The 19,351-nt window shown below is 33.6% G+C and overlaps 4 protein-coding genes across 5 annotated transcripts; 2 read left to right on the top strand and 2 right to left on the bottom strand.

Annotated features, from left to right (window-relative positions):
- Window positions 1-936: 936 nt before the first annotated feature.
- On the bottom strand, window positions 937-7,785 carry Blm (Bloom syndrome helicase). 2 transcript variants are annotated; one of them, XM_075290115.1, is made up of 10 exons: window positions 7,520-7,785; window positions 7,271-7,465; window positions 6,375-7,213; window positions 5,139-6,320; window positions 3,780-4,307; window positions 2,896-3,718; window positions 2,628-2,824; window positions 2,471-2,561; window positions 1,239-2,222; window positions 937-1,178 (listed from the first exon to the last, which is right to left on the bottom strand). In XM_075290115.1, exons 1-10 carry the CDS (start codon window positions 7,614-7,616, stop codon window positions 1,132-1,134), a joined length of 4,983 nt encoding a protein of 1,660 aa, XP_075146230.1. In that variant the 5' UTR covers window positions 7,617-7,785; the 3' UTR covers window positions 937-1,131. The 2 variants fall into 2 exon arrangements, with proteins under 2 accessions (XP_075146230.1, XP_075146229.1); XM_075290114.1 differs by having other exon boundaries at window positions 6,375-7,465.
- A 1,089-nt stretch (window positions 7,786-8,874) lies between these two features.
- On the top strand, window positions 8,875-10,108 carry LOC142220783 (methylglutaconyl-CoA hydratase, mitochondrial). Its single transcript, XM_075290117.1, has 2 exons — window positions 8,875-9,808; window positions 9,875-10,108. The coding sequence occupies exons 1-2, from the start codon at window positions 8,965-8,967 to the stop codon at window positions 9,922-9,924; spliced, it is 894 nt and encodes a 297-aa protein (XP_075146232.1). The 5' UTR covers window positions 8,875-8,964; the 3' UTR covers window positions 9,925-10,108.
- A 1,033-nt stretch (window positions 10,109-11,141) lies between these two features.
- LOC142220784 (thiamine pyrophosphokinase 1) lies at window positions 11,142-15,344 on the top strand. The gene is made up of 4 exons (XM_075290118.1): window positions 11,142-11,433; window positions 11,510-11,754; window positions 11,811-12,072; window positions 14,616-15,344. Exons 1-4 carry the CDS (start codon window positions 11,157-11,159, stop codon window positions 14,741-14,743), a joined length of 912 nt encoding a protein of 303 aa, XP_075146233.1. The 5' UTR covers window positions 11,142-11,156; the 3' UTR covers window positions 14,744-15,344.
- Window positions 15,345-16,103: 759 nt separating this feature from the next.
- Window positions 16,104-19,124, bottom strand: KLHL18 (Kelch like family member 18). The gene is made up of 6 exons (XM_075290119.1): window positions 18,889-19,124; window positions 18,110-18,813; window positions 17,415-17,558; window positions 17,205-17,348; window positions 17,031-17,145; window positions 16,104-16,969 (listed from the first exon to the last, which is right to left on the bottom strand). Exons 1-6 carry the CDS (start codon window positions 19,018-19,020, stop codon window positions 16,487-16,489), a joined length of 1,722 nt encoding a protein of 573 aa, XP_075146234.1. The 5' UTR covers window positions 19,021-19,124; the 3' UTR covers window positions 16,104-16,486.
- Window positions 19,125-19,351: the final 227 nt, after the last annotated feature.

Here is a 19,351-nt window from a genome sequence, read left to right on the forward strand (position 1 = left end):
GTACTCAGGGTTTGCTGATTTACACAATTTTTGTAAAGCATGTTGGTATTGATATTTAGGTTGAAACAGTTTCGATATCTTCATTAAGGATCTAGCAACTTCAATTTAAGTGAGAGCTGTTGTTGTCATAAAGAGCGAAAGAAATGGAATGAGTACACAATGAAATGAATATAAGGAACTGAGGAGCTGAAAGAGTAAAGGTATCGGATCCAGTTCATTTAGTTCCAGCCACGGAATAGTTCCAAATAGATAGTTCGCTCCGGAACTACACAACTCTAGTAAATTCTATCACCAACGTTGGTTGATCAAATAAATGAATAAATTAACGAACGAAATTCAAATGAAAAATTTCGAAAACATTATGGATATATGTATATCTTTTGAAACAAAGCTACGAAATAATTTAAAACTTCCAAAAAAAAGGAAAAAAAAGGAAAAAAAAGGGTTTATATAAAATCACACAAATATGTGTGTCTGAGCGTCCCAAATGTCGTCCGGACAAACGTATAGTCGGGACGGCGAATTAGATACACTCAAAAGAAAAATTAAGTAATAACATGTTATAAAATGTTATTTTTGGCGTGATTGCGAAGAATAAAATGAGTCAAAAACACGTTCAACTTTTCTAACTAATACGCCCATACAAAACTTTTCTAGATGAATATTTCGTGCTATTTAGACTTCTTAATCCGCCTTAAATGATATTATAAATCTGAACTTCAAAATAATTAGGGTTTGCGGTTTAAATGCTGGACTTCATGGCGCAAACAAGCATTTTTATCTGCTGAAAAAAGAGCAAACATTCTCGATTGCTAAAACAGCATATTTATTACTTTTCTTTGAACACTTTTGCTATTTCAGCAACGACAACGTGTTGATTCCGAGCGCAGATTACAATAAAATGATATAAAATAAATAAATTGTTGAAATTCAAAATAAAGTTTAAAAAAGACACTTTTATATTTGTATTTTATTATTTCCGGGCAGTTTTTTTTTCATAGAAAACTTATGTTTACATTTATCAAATGCTTTTGGTACACATCTTAACACATTAAAATAGCATGAAAACGAAGTATTATTACAAACATAACATAGATAATCAATTTTAACGAATGAATAAGAAACAAAATACTATTTCGAAGTAGGTATTGGCATCAATTGAAAACCTCCACTTGATCCTGCAAAAATACAATGAAGAATTAAAAGAAATCCCCAACTCGACACAGTATGTAACTCACCAGTTTTCTTCGATATCCATGTGCCACCTCCACCGCGTGTTCCTCCAGATCCACCTCTACCACGACCTGAACTGCGTTTTCCTCGACTTGGTGATGAACCAAATACCTTTTTACTTCCATACTTTTTGGAAGGGCTAATTGTACCACTTCCGCCACCCCAACCACTACCGCCAGATGCTTTACGTGATTTTTTGGCACTTCCACCTCTAGCACGCCAAGTACGTTTTCGTTTACCCCCACGATAACTAGCACCTCCGCCACTCGAACTACCTTGAGATGCGGCCGCTCTACTCCAATCTCCGTCTCCGCCTTCATCATCAAAATCATCACTTTCACCGCCATCATCTACAACACTAGTACTAGGCTGGGCTTTTTCTTGCATATCTTCCAGATCCATTAGAATGCACAACTTTTCAGCAGCATAATTCCGTGTGATCTCCAAGAGTTTTGCACCATATTTATCGAAATTCGCTTTGGTTACATGAGGAATAGAACACATTTCAGCTTCGGTTTCAGGCAATTGTTCAGCCATAGCTTTTATGGCTTGTATATTCATAATACTGGCCATAGTAACATTTCTTTGTGCGGCAATGGTGCGACACAAATCCAATAGATCCGAATAACAACGATGATAAATATCTTTGAGTTGTTCACTTCCTTTGGATGCATTGTTGCTCGTCGAACTACTTTCTTCAGTTGTACTTGCGGCACCTTTTGTCCCTCTACCTTGTTTACGCGTTACTGCAAATTCCATTGTGGGCGTTTCCTTCATTAATTTTTCCACTTTAGGTCCCAAATATACATACGCCTGTGGTATATCATTTGCAAATATAAGATCTTCTCGTAGATATTCCTTGGTAACCATAATGCGCATCAATCGCTGTATATCAGCCTTGTCCCAGTCTTTGAACATGCCATGGTATCGTGTTTTGTTATGATTGAAATCAATAATTTTCTTAATATTTGATCCTTTAAGGACATCGGCTGAAAAAATCAAAGTCATACTTATTTTGGTACAAGAGATCTAGGAGTCTAAGTAAACAATTATAGATGCGAACTCGAATAATCGACTTTTCATGATCGGCTCTAAACAACTTATCGCCTTGGAAAGCTTTTTTTTAATTCTTCTTTACATTTTAAAACTACACATTTTATAAGTTGTTGTTGTTTAGCAGACTTTAATTACAATTCTGAGTTGGCTTTGACATTTTTTTTCAAATCCTTCTACTTACCAATGTGCAATAACGTAAACCGAGCCCGACCACTACATATTTCTTTGACACAATGGGCAACCTTTCGACAGTGCTCCAATGGATTAATTAACTAAAAAAATAATTATTAAATAATTCGAGCTCTTATAGGGCATATGTTATTAAGATTTCAATATACCGTATATTGTTGTTGTTTTAGGCAATTATCACAGGCCGTTGTGCGATTCTTTAAACATTCCTCTCTGGTGAAATGTTCACCAAAGTAATCCAATTGTTGAGCACGACGACAATCGGCAACATTTTCACAATAACCAACAATTCGGTTTAAATTCTCAATGTGAATATTTTTCACATTCGCAGCAATCGATTTGTCCACTAATAATAAATTCAAAAATATATATTTTCCTATTTCTAACAAAAAAAAAAAAAAAAACATTTAAACTTACTATCCATCATTTTACGATACCGCATCATATCACTGTAATTGTAATACAAAATACAATGGGCTGTGTCACCATCACGTCCTGCTCTACCTGCTTCCTGATAGTAGCCCTCTATTGATTTTGGCAAAGAATAATGTAATACAAAACGTACATCGGGCTTATCAATACCCATGCCAAAGGCTATGGTGGCACAAATAACCCGATATTTATTGGTAATCCAGTCTTTTTGTCGTGACTCTCGAACACTATCCGAGAGACCAGCATGATAGGAGCACGATTTTATTCCCGATTTACACATACGTTGGGCTACATCATCACACTCTTTGCGCGATAGACAATATATAATACCACTATCTGTGGCTGGACGTGAAAGTATAAAGTTTTTGATATCCTCCACAGTTGTAGAGCCTTTTTTGGGCAGAACTGTATATTTGAGATTACTGCGATTGAAACTGGACAAAAACCATTTGGGATTTTGAAGATTTAATTGTTTTAATATATCCATTCTTACTCGTGGTGTGGCAGTAGCAGTTAAAGCCATTGTAGGAACTTTGGGAAAACGTTTTCTAAGAATACCTAAACGTTTATAGTCTGGCCGAAAATCATGTCCCCATTGTGATACACAATGGGCTTCATCAATGACAAAACGTGCTATACAATTATTGGCATATAGGGTATCTAGAAGATCTTGAAATTTCGCTGAGCTGGATATTTTTTCTGGTGTTACATATAAAATTTTTATACGAGGTGGTGTTGTTTCCAAATCACAATAAATAGCCCTCTGTTCTTGCAACGATTGATCACCGGAAAAATTTTTTGCATATATCTTGAAAAAGGTTTGAAAATTAAAATAAAAATAAAATCACTTTTACTACTACTATACATACATCTAATGAAGCCATTTTATTCACTTGATCTGATATCAAAGATTTTAATGGACTTATAACAATGGTCACACCCTCTGTTAATATAGCTGGTAATTGATAACACAATGATTTGCCGCCACCTGTGGGCATCAACACAAAACAATCGTGACCCGTCAGAGCAGCATTGATTACCTGCAATTGATTGGTACGAAAACTCTTTAGGCCGAAATTAACACGTAAAGCTTCCATTAGACGTTTAGAATGTGGATAATTGGATCCATCAAATTCTCCGGTAATACCATCATTTTGAACATTAGAATGAAAATTGCCAGCAATTTTTTGGGCTGAGGCCGTTAAGTTTGTTGTACGTTTGTCTAATGCACTCGTCCTGGAGGTTGGTGTTTTAAGCATATCATTTATATAAGAGGCCCGACTTGTGCTTGGTGTATCATAATCATCGATAATAATGGTCGAATTATTAGTTCGTGATGTATTGAGGGCGGCAGCAGCTTGCGAGTGTTTAATTTCAAATAAGTCTGGATCGTAGACCTGGTATAGTAGAAATAACGAATTAAGTCATGAAGTGGTTATTTAGTTATATAAAGATGAAAAACATTTTCAGTTTCCGTGTCGGAAACCAATGTTTTCCATGGCTACCTTTTTTGAATGCATGAAATTCAATAGGCAAAATGTTACGCCATCAATGCCAGGGAATCTTTTCAAGGTTTGTTAAGGTTTTAAAAAAATATAATAGGTACTATATATATATTTTTTTTGCAATTATAATTTTGGTAAAAAAGAAAAACGAACGAACGAAACATATCACAAGTCAGGAATAATAGCAAAAAAGTTTGTTGCTCCATCAGTTTTTTGAGGTTGAAAAAAGAAAAGCTGTCTCGTTTGCCAAATTACCACAGCATTTTCGACTTAAAAATGTGTATTATAGCAACTTAAATTATTTGATTTAAGGGTTTTCATTTTTACCTATTTTTAGTTGAAAAAGTACTAATTAATTTTTTTACATTTTAATATAACTTCGTATAAGTAGAATTTTAAGAGAATCAAAAATTAAAAATTTAAGATAAATTATAAAAATCTATTTTTTGCAAAAAATTAAAGGTCGAAATAGAACAATCTAGATTTTTCAATGATAACAAAGGATCGAAAAACGATAAGTTAACTTTGAATAAGGCTTTGGGCTTCAAATTCATTCAAAATAGTAAAAAAAAAAAAATAAAATTAATATAAAAATCATTTGTCAAATATTGTTCCAAAATTGTCAACTAATCGTTGGTAGATTTTTAATTCAAGCAAAAACACAAAAAGTAATCTTTTTGTGAGCCTGATTAGAATCCTATCTTGTGATTTTAGCATCATTACCTCGAATCCATCTTCGTCCAATTCTACAGTGGGCATTTTATTGTTTGATTCAACGGGAAATGTTATACGCTGGGCTGAGGTAGTTTCCTTTACTATTTGCTTTCGATTATCAAAATCTCCATAAGCATATTCATTGAATGTTGACTTTCTTCCTTTCATTTCGGCATCTTGTTCTTTGATATCATTTAGCAAATCATCTAGTTCGCAATCATCTTCCATATCATTCTTTTTACTCGTAACTGAAGACTGATTTACAATACTGTCATCATGATCGTCCAAATATATTGTCTCCTGCAAATATTTTGCTTGAATATATTCCTCATCTACGTTTTCATCATCTTCGTCATCACACAAATCATGTATAAGTTCTTGTTGCATTCTCATTAATTCTCCTTTCGACGACATGGGCTTTGAATTATTTTGTTTTTGTGGTACTAAATCGTCCTCATCATCTGGAAATTGATTACTATTGTTATTAGTCTCTAAGACTTTTCTTATTTGAGCATTTGAACTTTGTTGCTCAAGTCTTATTTGTCTCTCTTCCTCTTCCATATCATCAATATCAAAATCTGGCTCATAATCGTAGGTGATAGGAGGACGGTTATTTGGAGGTCTCGTTGTGGACGATTCGAACTTTGTGTTTGTTATGTTAGGCTTATTTTGTAGTTTATTACCTTTTTCCTCTCCTTCCACATCATCCATGTATGATGGACTATTAGAAAAAATGTTTGATTTGCTTTCTAGTTTAAAGCTATCAATTTTTTTCTCATCTGCCTTAATTTGTCTCTCTTCCTCTTCCATTTCATCGATATTATAACCTGGTTCCTCTCCAAGCGACTTTGATAATAAGTCCTTTATATTAACACGTCGTGAAGTTTCCTCTTTCAATTTTTCATTTGTGGCCATCATATTGCCACCAGAACCCTCAGCAGATGTTGCAGCTTTTTTATAGTCGGACGTGTTGAACTGTAATTTGTCCAAAGAGCTTTGCAAACGTTTTGTTTTAGCTTTGAATTTTTGTCGCATGCATTTAAGTTTTAAAAATGTCCCAGTTTCAAATCCTGATATATTATTGAAGTAATAGGCTGGAATTTGATCAACAATGTTGCAATATTTCTCCATTAACTCCAGATAATTGTTTTTGAAAAATGCCAAACTTGATTTAAGAACATAGATATTGTCCTGAAAAGAAGTAATTATTTTAAATCAAACCTTTCCACATTATATAAAACGTACCTCATTATTGTTGGTTCTGAAGTGATGACTTTCAGTTAAATCGCACAAATATTCGTTAAGTCCGTGTTCAAATACCACACTGACATCAAATCCTTTAGGTTTCTTATCATCTGATTTTGAAGGAAGGTTATCAGGCTGATCCATCTTTTCATTACTAATGTTGGATGCAATTGATTGTTGGGAATTGAACTTCTCCTCATTCAATGTTAATAAATCTTTTTGTTTCTCTTTAAACTTAACTGTTTGATTAACCATATCATCAATACTATCATTGGTATTATTCAAATCCTTTGATTTGGAATTTACTGTCACCTTTGACCGAAGAGGAGACCTGCTCTCTTTTATTGATTTTACGATCTTATCTTCACTTTCATCATTCAATTTTAATAAATCTTTTTGTTTCACTTTAAATTCTATTGTTTGATTAAGCATATCATCAATACTATCATTGGTATTATTTAATTCTTTTAGTGGCGTATAATTTCGTAAATTGATTGTGGAATTTTGTGTTACTTTTGAGCCAAGAGGGGACCTGCTCTCTTTTATTGATTTAATAATCTTATCTTCACCACTATTCAAAACGAGTTTTGGAGTGACATCTTTATTCGTAGTGGGTGAAGAATTTGAAGGATTTTTAACTGGGGTTAATGAGTATTTACTGCGTTCCTTAGTTACTTTATCTACACGTTCGTTAAGATCCTTCATGGCATTTTGATATTTTATTTCTATATCATCTAAATTTATTTTTAATGGGGATGGACTCTTCACTCTGTGGGATGTTGAAGCACTCATTTGTTCCGTTTTTTTGTTAGTAACATTTTTTACTTTTGCTGGATGATCTAAATATTTATCAATGAGAACATTTGTTTTCTCACGATTGATGCTGGGTTCACTACCTTTGATTGGAGCTAAAGGTGATTTGGAGTCATCATCAAATAGATATTTCTTAATGAGAACATTTGTTTTCTGTCGATTGCTACTGGGTTCAATTTCTTTAGGTTTAACATCAGTATCATCTTCATCTTCTGTTTCCGAATCAATATATATGGGATTGATTTGTTTTTTAGGCTTGAGTTTCTCGTCATTTGAAGCTATGGGTAATATTTAATTAATTAAAAAAATCCTGGGATATGTTAGTCACTTACTCTTTGCCTTCTGTTGTGAGCATCCCAGAAAGGAAGATAAAGACATTTGTTTGCTTTTTGACGCGGGCATTTTTTGGGAGGATAATTTTCGTGACATTGCGACGTTTAAATTACATACATATATATTTACACATTAAGTGGTATGTTATGCACTCGAATTATTACTATTCCTATAATAAATTGTTATATCTACTCCTATATTACTTTTATGTTTAAATTCGCAGAAATTATTTGATTTCCCAAAACAATACAATTCACTAGCACTTTACAACCCCATTGACAGATCATATAGGGATGCCAATATTTCAAATCTTACAATTGCTTTTATGCGCCTTTTAAACTTTGCTGTTAGTGTTTGTGCACATAACGATAACGATATACGGTAGGCGAAACATTTTCCGCCGCAAACGGATACAATGACTTTTTCGACGAAAATTTCCTTTTTTCCAGTTTCCTCATGTTTATGATGCCAATATAAGATGCTTTTTACATATTTAATATTGCAGCTGGATAAAAACGCGTTGTGTCATAATATTTACTGAGTTATTTGAAGATAAATGAGTTTGCACATGACTAGGTAACAATAATGTCTAGTGGTGATCTAAAAATTTTGTAAGCAATTTCAGCCAAAGAATTTAAATAGATTTTAATTTTCCGACAAGCAGCCAGCCATAACGGTATTCTGTTATGCGCTTTACAGACTATCAGTTATTCCGGACGGAATGTTGGTGTTTGTAAAGAATCTTACAGTGTGTCGGATCGATACGACTTGTCGGCGATGACTAAATAATCGGTAAATGTGTTATCGATCCCATAAACATGCAGCAGTATTGATTATGCCTTCGGACTTTACTTATAATGTGCACAATATATGGGATATGTTCTACACGAGCACTGTCGTCCGGAAAAACTGATAGTCTATAAACCACATTACGTATTTTTAGCTTCCTATTGTGCTTTACAGACTATCAGTTATTCCGGACGGAATGTCGGTGTTTGTAAGGAATCTTACAGTGTGCCGGATCGATACGACTTGTCGGCGATGACTAAATAATCGGTAAATGTGTTATCGATCCCATAAACATGCAGCAGTATCGATTACTCCTTCGGACTTAACATATAGTGTGCACAATATATGGGATATGTTCGACACGAGCACTGTCGTCCGGAATAACTGATAGTCTGTAAAGCGCATATTAGATATACACGTAAACAAGTTTTCGCCTATCGCTATGGCTATGTTTACACACATGTTTACCGCCTACCGCTATGGTTATGGTTACCACACTAATAACTAAAAGTTCTTTGGCTGTCGCACACAATTACTTTGTATGGCATCCCATTATGAAAGTCAGCTGTTTGATATCTTTTAAATGTTGGCTGTTTTATAACCAACGACGTCTAATTTTTAATAGTTTTATATTCTCCTGACATAATTGACAAAAATGACCCTTTTTGTATCCAGATTGAATTTATCGTCAACTCTATTTAGACATACACAGTGCTTAGTTAAGCATAACTATTCGGTAGCAGCAACAGGTCAGGAAGTTGTGGTGGAACGCTTGCAAGGTGAGCAGAAAGGTGTCACTGTCTTGGGATTAAATCGTCCGGAAGCAAAGAATGCCTTCAGTCGTGGATTAGTGGAAACCTTTAGCAATATTCTTAATGAAATAAAACGAGATAATGCTTCACGTGTGGTAATATTAAGAAGTCTGACTCCCGGTATATTTTGTGCGGGAGCAGATTTGAAGGAACGTAAGGGCATGTCAGAAGATGAAGTCAAGGATTTTGTTACTGGATTGCGTCAATTGTTAATATCAATTGAACAATTGCCAATGCCTGTAATAGCGGCTTTAGATGGCGCCGCTCTTGGTGGTGGCTTGGAAATGGCATTAGCGTGTGATATGCGCACGGCCGCCCAAAACACAAAAATGGGATTAGTTGAAACAAAACTAGCTATTATTCCGGGGGCTGGTGGAACGCAGCGTTTACCACGTATTCTATCACCATCACTGGCCAAAGAATTAATCTTTACCGCAAGGGTGTTCAATGGTGAAGAGGCAAAAGAGATGGGAATTGTTAACCATGTCGTCCCACAGAATGAAACCAAAGACGCTGCATATCGCAAGGCCTTAACAATAGCAGAGGAAATTTTGCCCAATGGACCTGTTGGAGTTCGCATGGCTAAGTTGGCTATAGACAAGGGAATGCAGGTGGATTTGAGCACTGGCTACTCAATTGAGGAAGTCTGCTATGCCCAAGTCATACCCACCAAAGATCGTATGGAAGGTTTGAAGCATTTTAACGTTACGGTTGATTTTCTAAGTTAATTTAAATTAATTTTTTGTTTTGTAGGTTTGAAGGCCTTTGCTGAGAAACGCAAACCTGTATACAAGGGAGAATAGATACATGTGCCACACACTGGATGACTAATATTTCAACCATTTTCTTGAGAAAAGTGCATTTATTATATTATATTTTTTCATAAAACATAGTTGTAGTTGTTTATTCACATTGTTGAAAAAAATCAAATTGTATACTGAGAAAGTCTTATATTCAATGATTACGAATAAAATTCGTAGAAACCTATGCAATTGTATGTAGTTCAGCATCTTGATATAGCTCAGTCCATTGCCATACTACTGAGGAATTCGTTTTATATCTAAGAGCGCTGCCAAATTCTATTAATGAACCAAATTGGGATATTCACAATGAGAAGACATTATTATCATCCGGCGCTTTTCGAAAAAAAATTAATAAAAATGAGTTTAATTCCCATAGGTGATTGCTTTCGCGTGATCAGAAAGTGTCCAAAAATTGTTGCTGTTCTTTTGCCTGGCTTATATATACATATATATTTTTTTAAATAAAAATGGAAGTATCTATAAAAAATAAAAACAAAAAAACTTTATTTTCACTGCAACGGCCTTATATTTGTGGCCTGTTCCTGTATATCGAACGAAAGCTTTCTTTCGTATTCCAAACGAAAGAAAATTGATTTTTGTTCTTCTATTTCGAAAGGCAAGTCACTTCATATTTTGTTGTCGAGCAATAAACGAACATATACAATAAGTGTAAAGAAAAAAGTAAAAACATTGTTAACATTTAAATGAATTCTCAGGCCAAACATTTGAAAATACTCATTTTTGATATTCAAAGTCTTCTCATACAACCGAAATGAACTTTCAAAAATATAAAAACTCAAATTCATTCGAATTCGAGTGACTGCCTTTCTTTCGAATGGGTTTTCGTTCGATATACAGGAACAGGGCATTGATCATATACATCAATTCAACATGTTCTTTTATAGAATTGACTATTGTACGAGGTAACCGTTAAAAAATCGCGATTTTCTAGCGATAACACGAACACACCTAATAGGTATTAGCTATCATAAAAGAGTACGCTGTTGTATAATTGCAAGTGTATTGCTGCTACATTGTTTAAATAGCAGTTTGAGTTTGCTATAATTGTTTGCAGACCTTTCTGTGCATGTAAACCGAATCTCCTTATTTTATCAAGTAATTAAATTTGTTTCAGCTTGAATTTAAAAGTCATGTAAATTTTACAATAACCGAAAAACGTCCCAATAATTATAACGGATAGAATCGCAAATATCTTCATTGTGTTCTTACCAATGAAACAGCTGTTCGCTACAATAACGTCACAACAACAACATATCTATTATATTGGCTGGTTTCATTCATTAATAACAACAATAGTTGTACAACGACGTTATCTTGGAATGGTGGACGCAAACGGTGGAGATAATGTCCCATTGGAAATGAATTACATTTGGCATCCCGGAAATATATTTAATGAGCCCTTTAATGCAGATCGAAGTCATGGTTGTATTGTATTAAATCGCGAAATAAAAATACCACCACATGTGGTGAGGGCTTTGTGGGAAAATGGTAAACACTTCAATTAAAATTAATCAAGAAAACTTCAATTACGAACATTATATAAATAATTTTTATCTTTGTGTAGCCTCGCTAAGATGCTGCGTTGATGGAGGGGCAAATCGATGGCTTCATTTTCTAAGATCAGAGTCCAATAAAGAATACAATCTCCAACTACCAGATTTTATAACTGGCGATTTTGATTCAATAACTGCCGATACAAGTGATTACTTTAACAAGATGAACGTTAAGAGGATTCATACACCTGACCAAAACCATACAGATTTTAGCAAGGCTGTGGACATTATAAAACCCTTACTTAAGAATAAAAAGGTTTTATGTCATACATCTCTTGTATTTTTGTTCTAATTTTATTTTGTATATTGTAGATACAAGATATAATTGTTTTCCATGACACATCTGGACGTTTCGATCAAATCATGGCCAATGTAAATACTTTATTTACCCGTTATGATGAGTACTGTCGAATATATTTGCTTGGCAGTTGTGCTTTGTCATGGTTGCTTAAACCGGGTAAACATTCCATTTCTATACCTTCATATTTGGTTAACGAAAAAAGATGGTGCTCTCTAATACCAATTGGACACGAAGCTACAAATGTTACGACATCTGGTTTAAAATGGAATCTAAGTAAGTAGAACTCATATGCAAAGAGTACACAGAAAAAAATTTCACCAAAATTTTTCCAATTAAAGTCTTAATTGAGTTCTAAAAAATATTCAATTAAAAATTTAATTGATTCAACAATTTTTTTAATTGAAACAAAAATCAATCACAAAAATTAATAGTATCAATTAATTTTTTAATTTACTTTCAATTAATTTTTTAATTGATTTATCATTTCTGTGATCGAAGACATTTAAATTAAAATATTAATTGAAATGTCTTCAATAAATTAAATAGTATTTTTTTATATTTTTAATTGACTTTCAATTAATTTTTTAATTGATTTATCATTTCTGTGATCGAAGAAATTTCAATTAAAATATTAATTGAAATGTCTTCAATAAATTAATTAGTATTTTTTCTTTGTAATCACACTCCATATTTCATACACCCAAAGAAATTTGTTAGTGGTCACATGGGAAAAGTCTGCTAAAACAGAAAAAAACAAGTAATTATATACGGCAGTAAGTTCGGCCAGGCCGAATCTTATCTGCCTCCACCATAGATGGCGTAGAAAGTTCTACTTAAGATTATTATGATTAAGATTACCGAAGGCGAGGTATCTTAAAATATATTAAACAAACAAACCACTGTGGTATCACAATGGACTGAATAGTCTAAGTGAGCCTGATACATCGGGCTGCCACATAACCTAACCTAACCTAAACAAAAAAAAAAGACACTTAAATACGTATATAATTCAGTTCATGATCGGTATATATAAGAGAGTCTCTAAATAATTACGAACCGATATGAACTGTTGCATGGTAATTAGAGAGCCAGAAGTGAAATATTGGGGCTTCTTTATATGGGGGCTATATACAATTATGAACCGATATGGACCAATTTTTGTGTGATGGGATCGATATGAAAAAAGTTTGGCTCTCCAAGAGACTCCGCAAACAAAATCTTGGGATCGGATTATATGGGGGCTATATACAAGTATGAACTGATATGGGCCCATTTTTGTTTTATTGGGGGGTCGTTTTATCTGGGGGTTATATATAACTAGATACCCATATGTAACAATGGTTCTAATCGGCCATATTTTTTTTTTTTTTTTTTTATTTATTTATTTCAAAATTTTTCGTAATACAAAGCCTATAAGGCCAATTAATTTATATTACTTATGACAAATCCTGAGTAATTATTATTATATTTATAAGTCAAGTACTCAAATTATTCTATATACATTTCTAATATTATTCCTGCAATATTAAAGTGGCTCCCCATATCCTTGCACAAAGCACCAAATTCCAACCGAATCGAATGAAATTTGCTCCGGAGGTCAAATCTGGGTATCGGTTTATATGGGGGGCCTATATATAATAATGGACCGATTTGGACCAATTTTTGCACGGATGTTAGAGGCCATATATAAACAATTTCAATCGGATCGTATGAAATTTGAGATCAAATCTGGGGATCGATCGTACCGAATTTCAACCGGATCGGATGAAATTTTCTCCTCCAACAGGATCCGCAAACCAAATCTGGGGGTCCATTTATATGGGGGCTATACGTAAAAGTGATCTGATATGGCCCATTTGCAATACCATACGACCTACATCAATAACAACTACTTGTGCCAAGATTCAAGTCGATAGCTTGTTTCGTTCGCAAGTTAGCGTGATTTCCACAGACGGACGGACATCGCTAGATCGACTAAGAATTTCGCCACGAACCAAAATATATACACTTTTGTGGGGTCTTAGACCAATATATCGATGTGCTGCAAACGGAATGACATCCTATGGTGGAAGGTATAAAAACTTTTGAAAAGGGGAAAGCAATAAGTGTTTGCTGAAACATCAAACAATATCTGCTATTTTTGCTATGAAGTAAAAAACATGACAGCAGACACCGACTGCTGTTTTTAGCAGACATTTCTATGCAAAAACAAATATATTTCCATTTAAAAAAATGATTGAAGTTGAAATCGTAATAAATTAAAAATTTAATTGATACAAATAATTATTAATGAAATTAAAATATGTATGGTCCAAGAGGGCTTAATTGATTAAATAAATGTTTTGAATTGAAAATAAATTATCCCAATTAACATTTTAATTGAATAGGAATGTATATACAATAAAAAATTTAATTTAAGTTTAAAAGAATTTGTTCGGGAATATTTAATTTCTATTTGTATACTATTCATGGGTTCATTAATGAGAAATCCAAAGAAACTTCTATAAAATTAAAAAAAAATTATTAAAATAATCAATTAAAAAATTGAGTTTTGCGACCAAATTAAATTTTTTTTAATTGAACCCATTAAAAAATTGAGTGAATGTCCCAGAAGAAATCAATTAATATTTTATTTCTTTTTAATTCTGTGATAGATTTTCGTGATTGAAGACTTTTCAATTAAAAAATTAAGTGGATCAATTCCGAAAAACAATTTTAATATTACAAAATCTATCGCTTATTGCCATTATTATTGCTATAATGATAACAAAAGATTCTAATTAGTCATCTTTAAATTATTTCTTTTATCTTTCTAGACCATAGTTCTTTATATTTTGGTGGAATGGTAAGCTCCTCGAATACATATTCTTCAACAGAAGTTGAAATAGAAACAAATTCAGCTTTGATATGGTCAATGGGCGTATTTTCATTTGTTGATGACTAGTGATACATATTTTAACTATAGTTCGACAATATTTTGCATTTTTATACCCATTTTCATGCAGTTACGATAGTTCTACGTTAGGCAATAAACTTCTAAACCGTACTATGGGCATTGGTCTGTTATCCATATATTCAGGAATATAATTGCTGCAAAAGATATCTGCAATTTAATTTCTGCTAACTGACAAAGCCTAAAGAAGCTACATGAAAATGGTCGTTAGTCATTAGTGAGAACATCCTGTTTTGTGTAAAATATGTCAAGGTTTTCTTTCCATTTCTCCTTCTTTTAAATTACTTGCGCATATTTACTTAGTTATTAAAAAAAAGACTCATTAAAGTCTGAAATGCTTTTAGCTGAATATATGTATATATCCTATACCATGATTTCAAATCAAATAGTAAGCGACAAAAACTGTGAAATTCCGAACCCATAACAATATATGTGTACTTATTTTATTTAAATGTTTGTCGTTTTAAAATACTTTTAATTTATTGTAAAAATATTTACTCGTTTCTGACTCAAATATGTTGAAGTACTTACATATGTAATAAGTTTTGTGAAACGTACAAATAAAATCTATTTTACACTGCATACAATTTAATATTATATGGTTTTCTTTTTAAACACTCCACAATAAAGGTTGGTATTAGGCTCAGTTTCCGCAACGAATCCAGTCAAACCGAGATTAGGCCAAACTCGACTTTTAATAGTGAGAAAAATAAACTTTTAACAATGAAATAGAGCTGAAATAGAGCTGTATTGAATGGGAAGGAGAATGTGATGTAGATTTTTCATTAAAAAGTCGAAAGCCACGACTCCAAAGTTCGTCTTTTCAATAGGTTAGTTAGGTTAGGTGGCAGCCCGATGTATCAGGCTCACTTAGACTATTCAGTCCATTGTGATACCACATTGGTGAACTTCTCTCTTATCAATGAGTGCTGCCCGATTCCATGATAAGCTCAATGACAAGGGACCTCCTTTTTATAGCCGAGTCCTAACGGCGTTCCACATTGCCGTGAAACCACTTAAGAGAAGCTTTGAAACCCTCAGAAATGTCACCAGCATTACTGAGGTGGGATAGTCCACCGCTGAAAAACTTTTTGGTGTCCGGACTGGAATCGAACCCACGACCTTGTGTATGCAAGGCGGAAATGCTAACCATTGCACCACGTCGTAAACAATCTTTGTAAAAATCGAAAAGTCGGCTTTTGCAGAACTAAAAAATCGACTTGAGCTGTTCATGCACAACAGACTTACTACAATTTTGATGTTTTTTTATAATCGCTTTGTTTTTCTATTATCTTGACACTCGACTTTACGACTACGTTTTTTTCTCTCCAATATAACATAAAACAATGCATTTTTATATATCTATTTAAATCCAAGAGGATAAATTGCATTTTATTTGTTTAATTATTACATTCAAGTTGTATATGATATCGAATCTAGACCATAGAATAAAGGGAGTATTTTGTGATGTAAGGTAATTATTTTACTTTTTGGCATTAAAATACATGTGAAAAGATAGGGAGTAAAGAAATTTATTTTACCTCGAAAAGTAAATTGTTCGATAATTTTGGAATGATGCAATTGCACAAATGAGATATTATGGAACAAATTTTTGTTGTTCGATTTGGTAGAATTGTCAAGGATAGATTATTAAAAATTATTAAATAACTACATAGCAAAATTTTTAAAATAAAACCTAAGTGAGTGTTTGCATGTAAATTAAATAACAATTTACTACTCGTTGCGTATAACGCCAGCACCTACTCCACCACTGTGGGCACACATAGATGGAACAAACGACCATTCATCTGTATCCGGATCATACACCTCAACTGTGGAAAGATTAGTTTCACCATCATAACCACCAATTGCCCATAATTTTCCCATATTTGCTGCTAAAGCAACACGACTACGTTTACAATTCATAGATGTTACAAGAGACCAAGAGTCTTTGATTGGATCATAGACTTCTACGGAGCGCAAAAACGAATTTCCATCGTATCCCCCGCAAGCATAAAGTTTACCATTTAAAGCAGCAACACCCAGGCGACAACGACGATTTAACATTGGTTTCATTTTATGCCAAACATCATTGGCAGGATCATAACGTTCAACAGAATCAAATATAGAAAGTCCATCATGTCCACCCAAAGCATAAACATATTTGTCCAAAGCAGCAACACCACCAGCCGAACGATATTTCATCATAGGAGCCACCTACATATATATGTGTTAAAAGACTAAATAGACACTCTTTATATTCTAAAAGATTCCTTACAATCTTCCACAAATTAGTTTTAGGACAATAACACTCTACAGTGTTCAAAGAGGTTACACCATCATAACCACCGCATACATATATGCAATCATTTAGCGCAGCTACACCAACAGCACTAGAAAACAGTAAAAAAAATATATTTCACATTCCACGTTAATACTGTGATCATATAACCTTCTTTTGCAATTCATGGCATTTCCTTGAGACCATTTATTTTGTGCTGGATCATAAACTTCTACAGTTGATAGACGTTCAGTTCCATTAAAACCTCCAAATGCATACAATTGTCCATTCATAACAGCAACGCCAACACGAGATCTTAATAGATAAAAAAACAAAAACTCGGAATTCCTAACTAAATAGTTATTACTAGGCATTGGTTACCTCATCATGGACATTTGTTCTCCCATTCGCCATTTTTGTGTTATAGGATCGTAGATTTCAACAGTACTCACAGATTCTCCATTACTTGCTAAACCACCTACCGCATAAATTTGCCCCGATATAAATTCTCCACGATGACGAGTTCTAAAAAATATAAATTCGGGTCATTGAAGTACGTTTGCATACATAGCAAAAATTAAATATATTCTCGGTCGGGATCGGCTATATATTCCTTAACCAAGTCGAACCAATTAATATACAATCTTATTTGAGAAATGTTGCTAAAAAAGATAACTTCTTTTCTAAATTCCCAGTTTCTTTTTTAATTTTGGTTGCCTATTAGCACTTGTACTGCATGGTTTCCATTTATAGTTGACAATATCTATTATTAAAATTGGATGGAAAATCCCTCGAGCTAAATAAGGAAGTCTCTCCACATTAGGGACCTTTAAAGAACATGTTCAAAAACCCTATTTCAAGCGCATCGGATAATAAAGACGCTCTTCAAATACAGATTGTGAATCAATATAGATAAAACACTTTTACTTTAGATTTTAAAGAACAAATTATAACACAGAAAGCTAATGAAGTAAATTCCGTAAAGTATAAGATAACCTGAGAGCACCTTGTATTAAATCAATCTTTATAAAGCGACGGTATTAAAAAAATATAAATATATATGTCTAATTAATCACCTGAAACTCTGTAGAAGTCCTCGTCGCTCTGGCATCAAATGGAAATCCTTGGCTTCATCTAAGAGATCACGGCACTTATGCGAAGAACGTATCATTTCCTCACGTGCAACGCGATCCGCTAAGAATTGTGGTGAAAGTAATGGCAAACGCACTTGAGCCAAAACCTGAGGAAATAATTCCGCTCGTTTTGGTTCACAATATTTCACCCATTTCATACATGCCTCAAAAACAATCTCTTCCGATTTAACATTTAAGTAATCACTTTTAATCAGTTCAATTAGTTCTTCAAAGTCCAAAGTTAAAAATTCTTCAGACTGTGAGACAACTTTTTCAAAGTTTTGTTCGATGTATATATCAGCAGCCTTAACTAAATGCGAGCAACTCATGGAGTCCGCAAAGTGTCGTATTCCAAGAACATTATGTGGATGAAAACGTGAAATAAGGAATTCAGCACACGCCTTTCGCACCTTTAATAGTTGCAGGAAAGACGCTCCCATCATTAGGCTTTGGACATTTTGATTATCAATGCGTACTTGACCGCTGTACGCAAAGTTGATCAAAGCTTCCAAAGCTGATGGTTCTATTTCTTTCATCGTTATTTCCTTAATACGACTTTCAGCCATATTATTTGTGAACATTGCATAGAAATAAGGAATCGTGGCCGCCAGTACTATGCGATGGGCCGAAAACGTTTGATCTTCCACCTAAGCAGCGAGGAAAACAAAAAATGAAAGTGAAATCCAACAATTAAATTAGCTCTCCATTATTGCCTTACTTACCTTTAGTGTTACATCGCATAATTTACCAATTCGTCGAATTTCTTTGAATATTGGAAAACTTTCTTTAAACAATTCTTCTTGTTTGTAAATTAAAAATTTTTGTTCATCTTCGACAGATTCGCCCAAATCCATTAGGTCAATGTTGGTTTGGAAGTAAATACAAGAAATTTAGTTGATTTGATGACACTTTCTCAAAGTTATTTTGTATATTTGTTTTCATACGAGAGTGGGTGGCAGAAGAAACCCATACAAATGTATTAGATAGAGATGAGTTAAAACAAACACAATACAAACGTCGGCGTTATTAGTATACAAATATATGGTGTCGTTCATGTCATCCGTTTATAGCTACCAAATCTCTATTTGAAAAAATCTAACAGTGTGATCAATCGTCTAAAAATTGTTTGCGAAGTATTAAAAGGTTAAAGTGGCAGCCCTATTAAGATTCAGGCTCATTTAGACT

This window comes from Haematobia irritans, chromosome 1 (genome assembly GCF_050003625.1).
Source record: "Haematobia irritans isolate KBUSLIRL chromosome 1, ASM5000362v1, whole genome shotgun sequence".
Classification (NCBI taxonomy): domain Eukaryota; kingdom Metazoa; phylum Arthropoda; class Insecta; order Diptera; family Muscidae; genus Haematobia; species Haematobia irritans.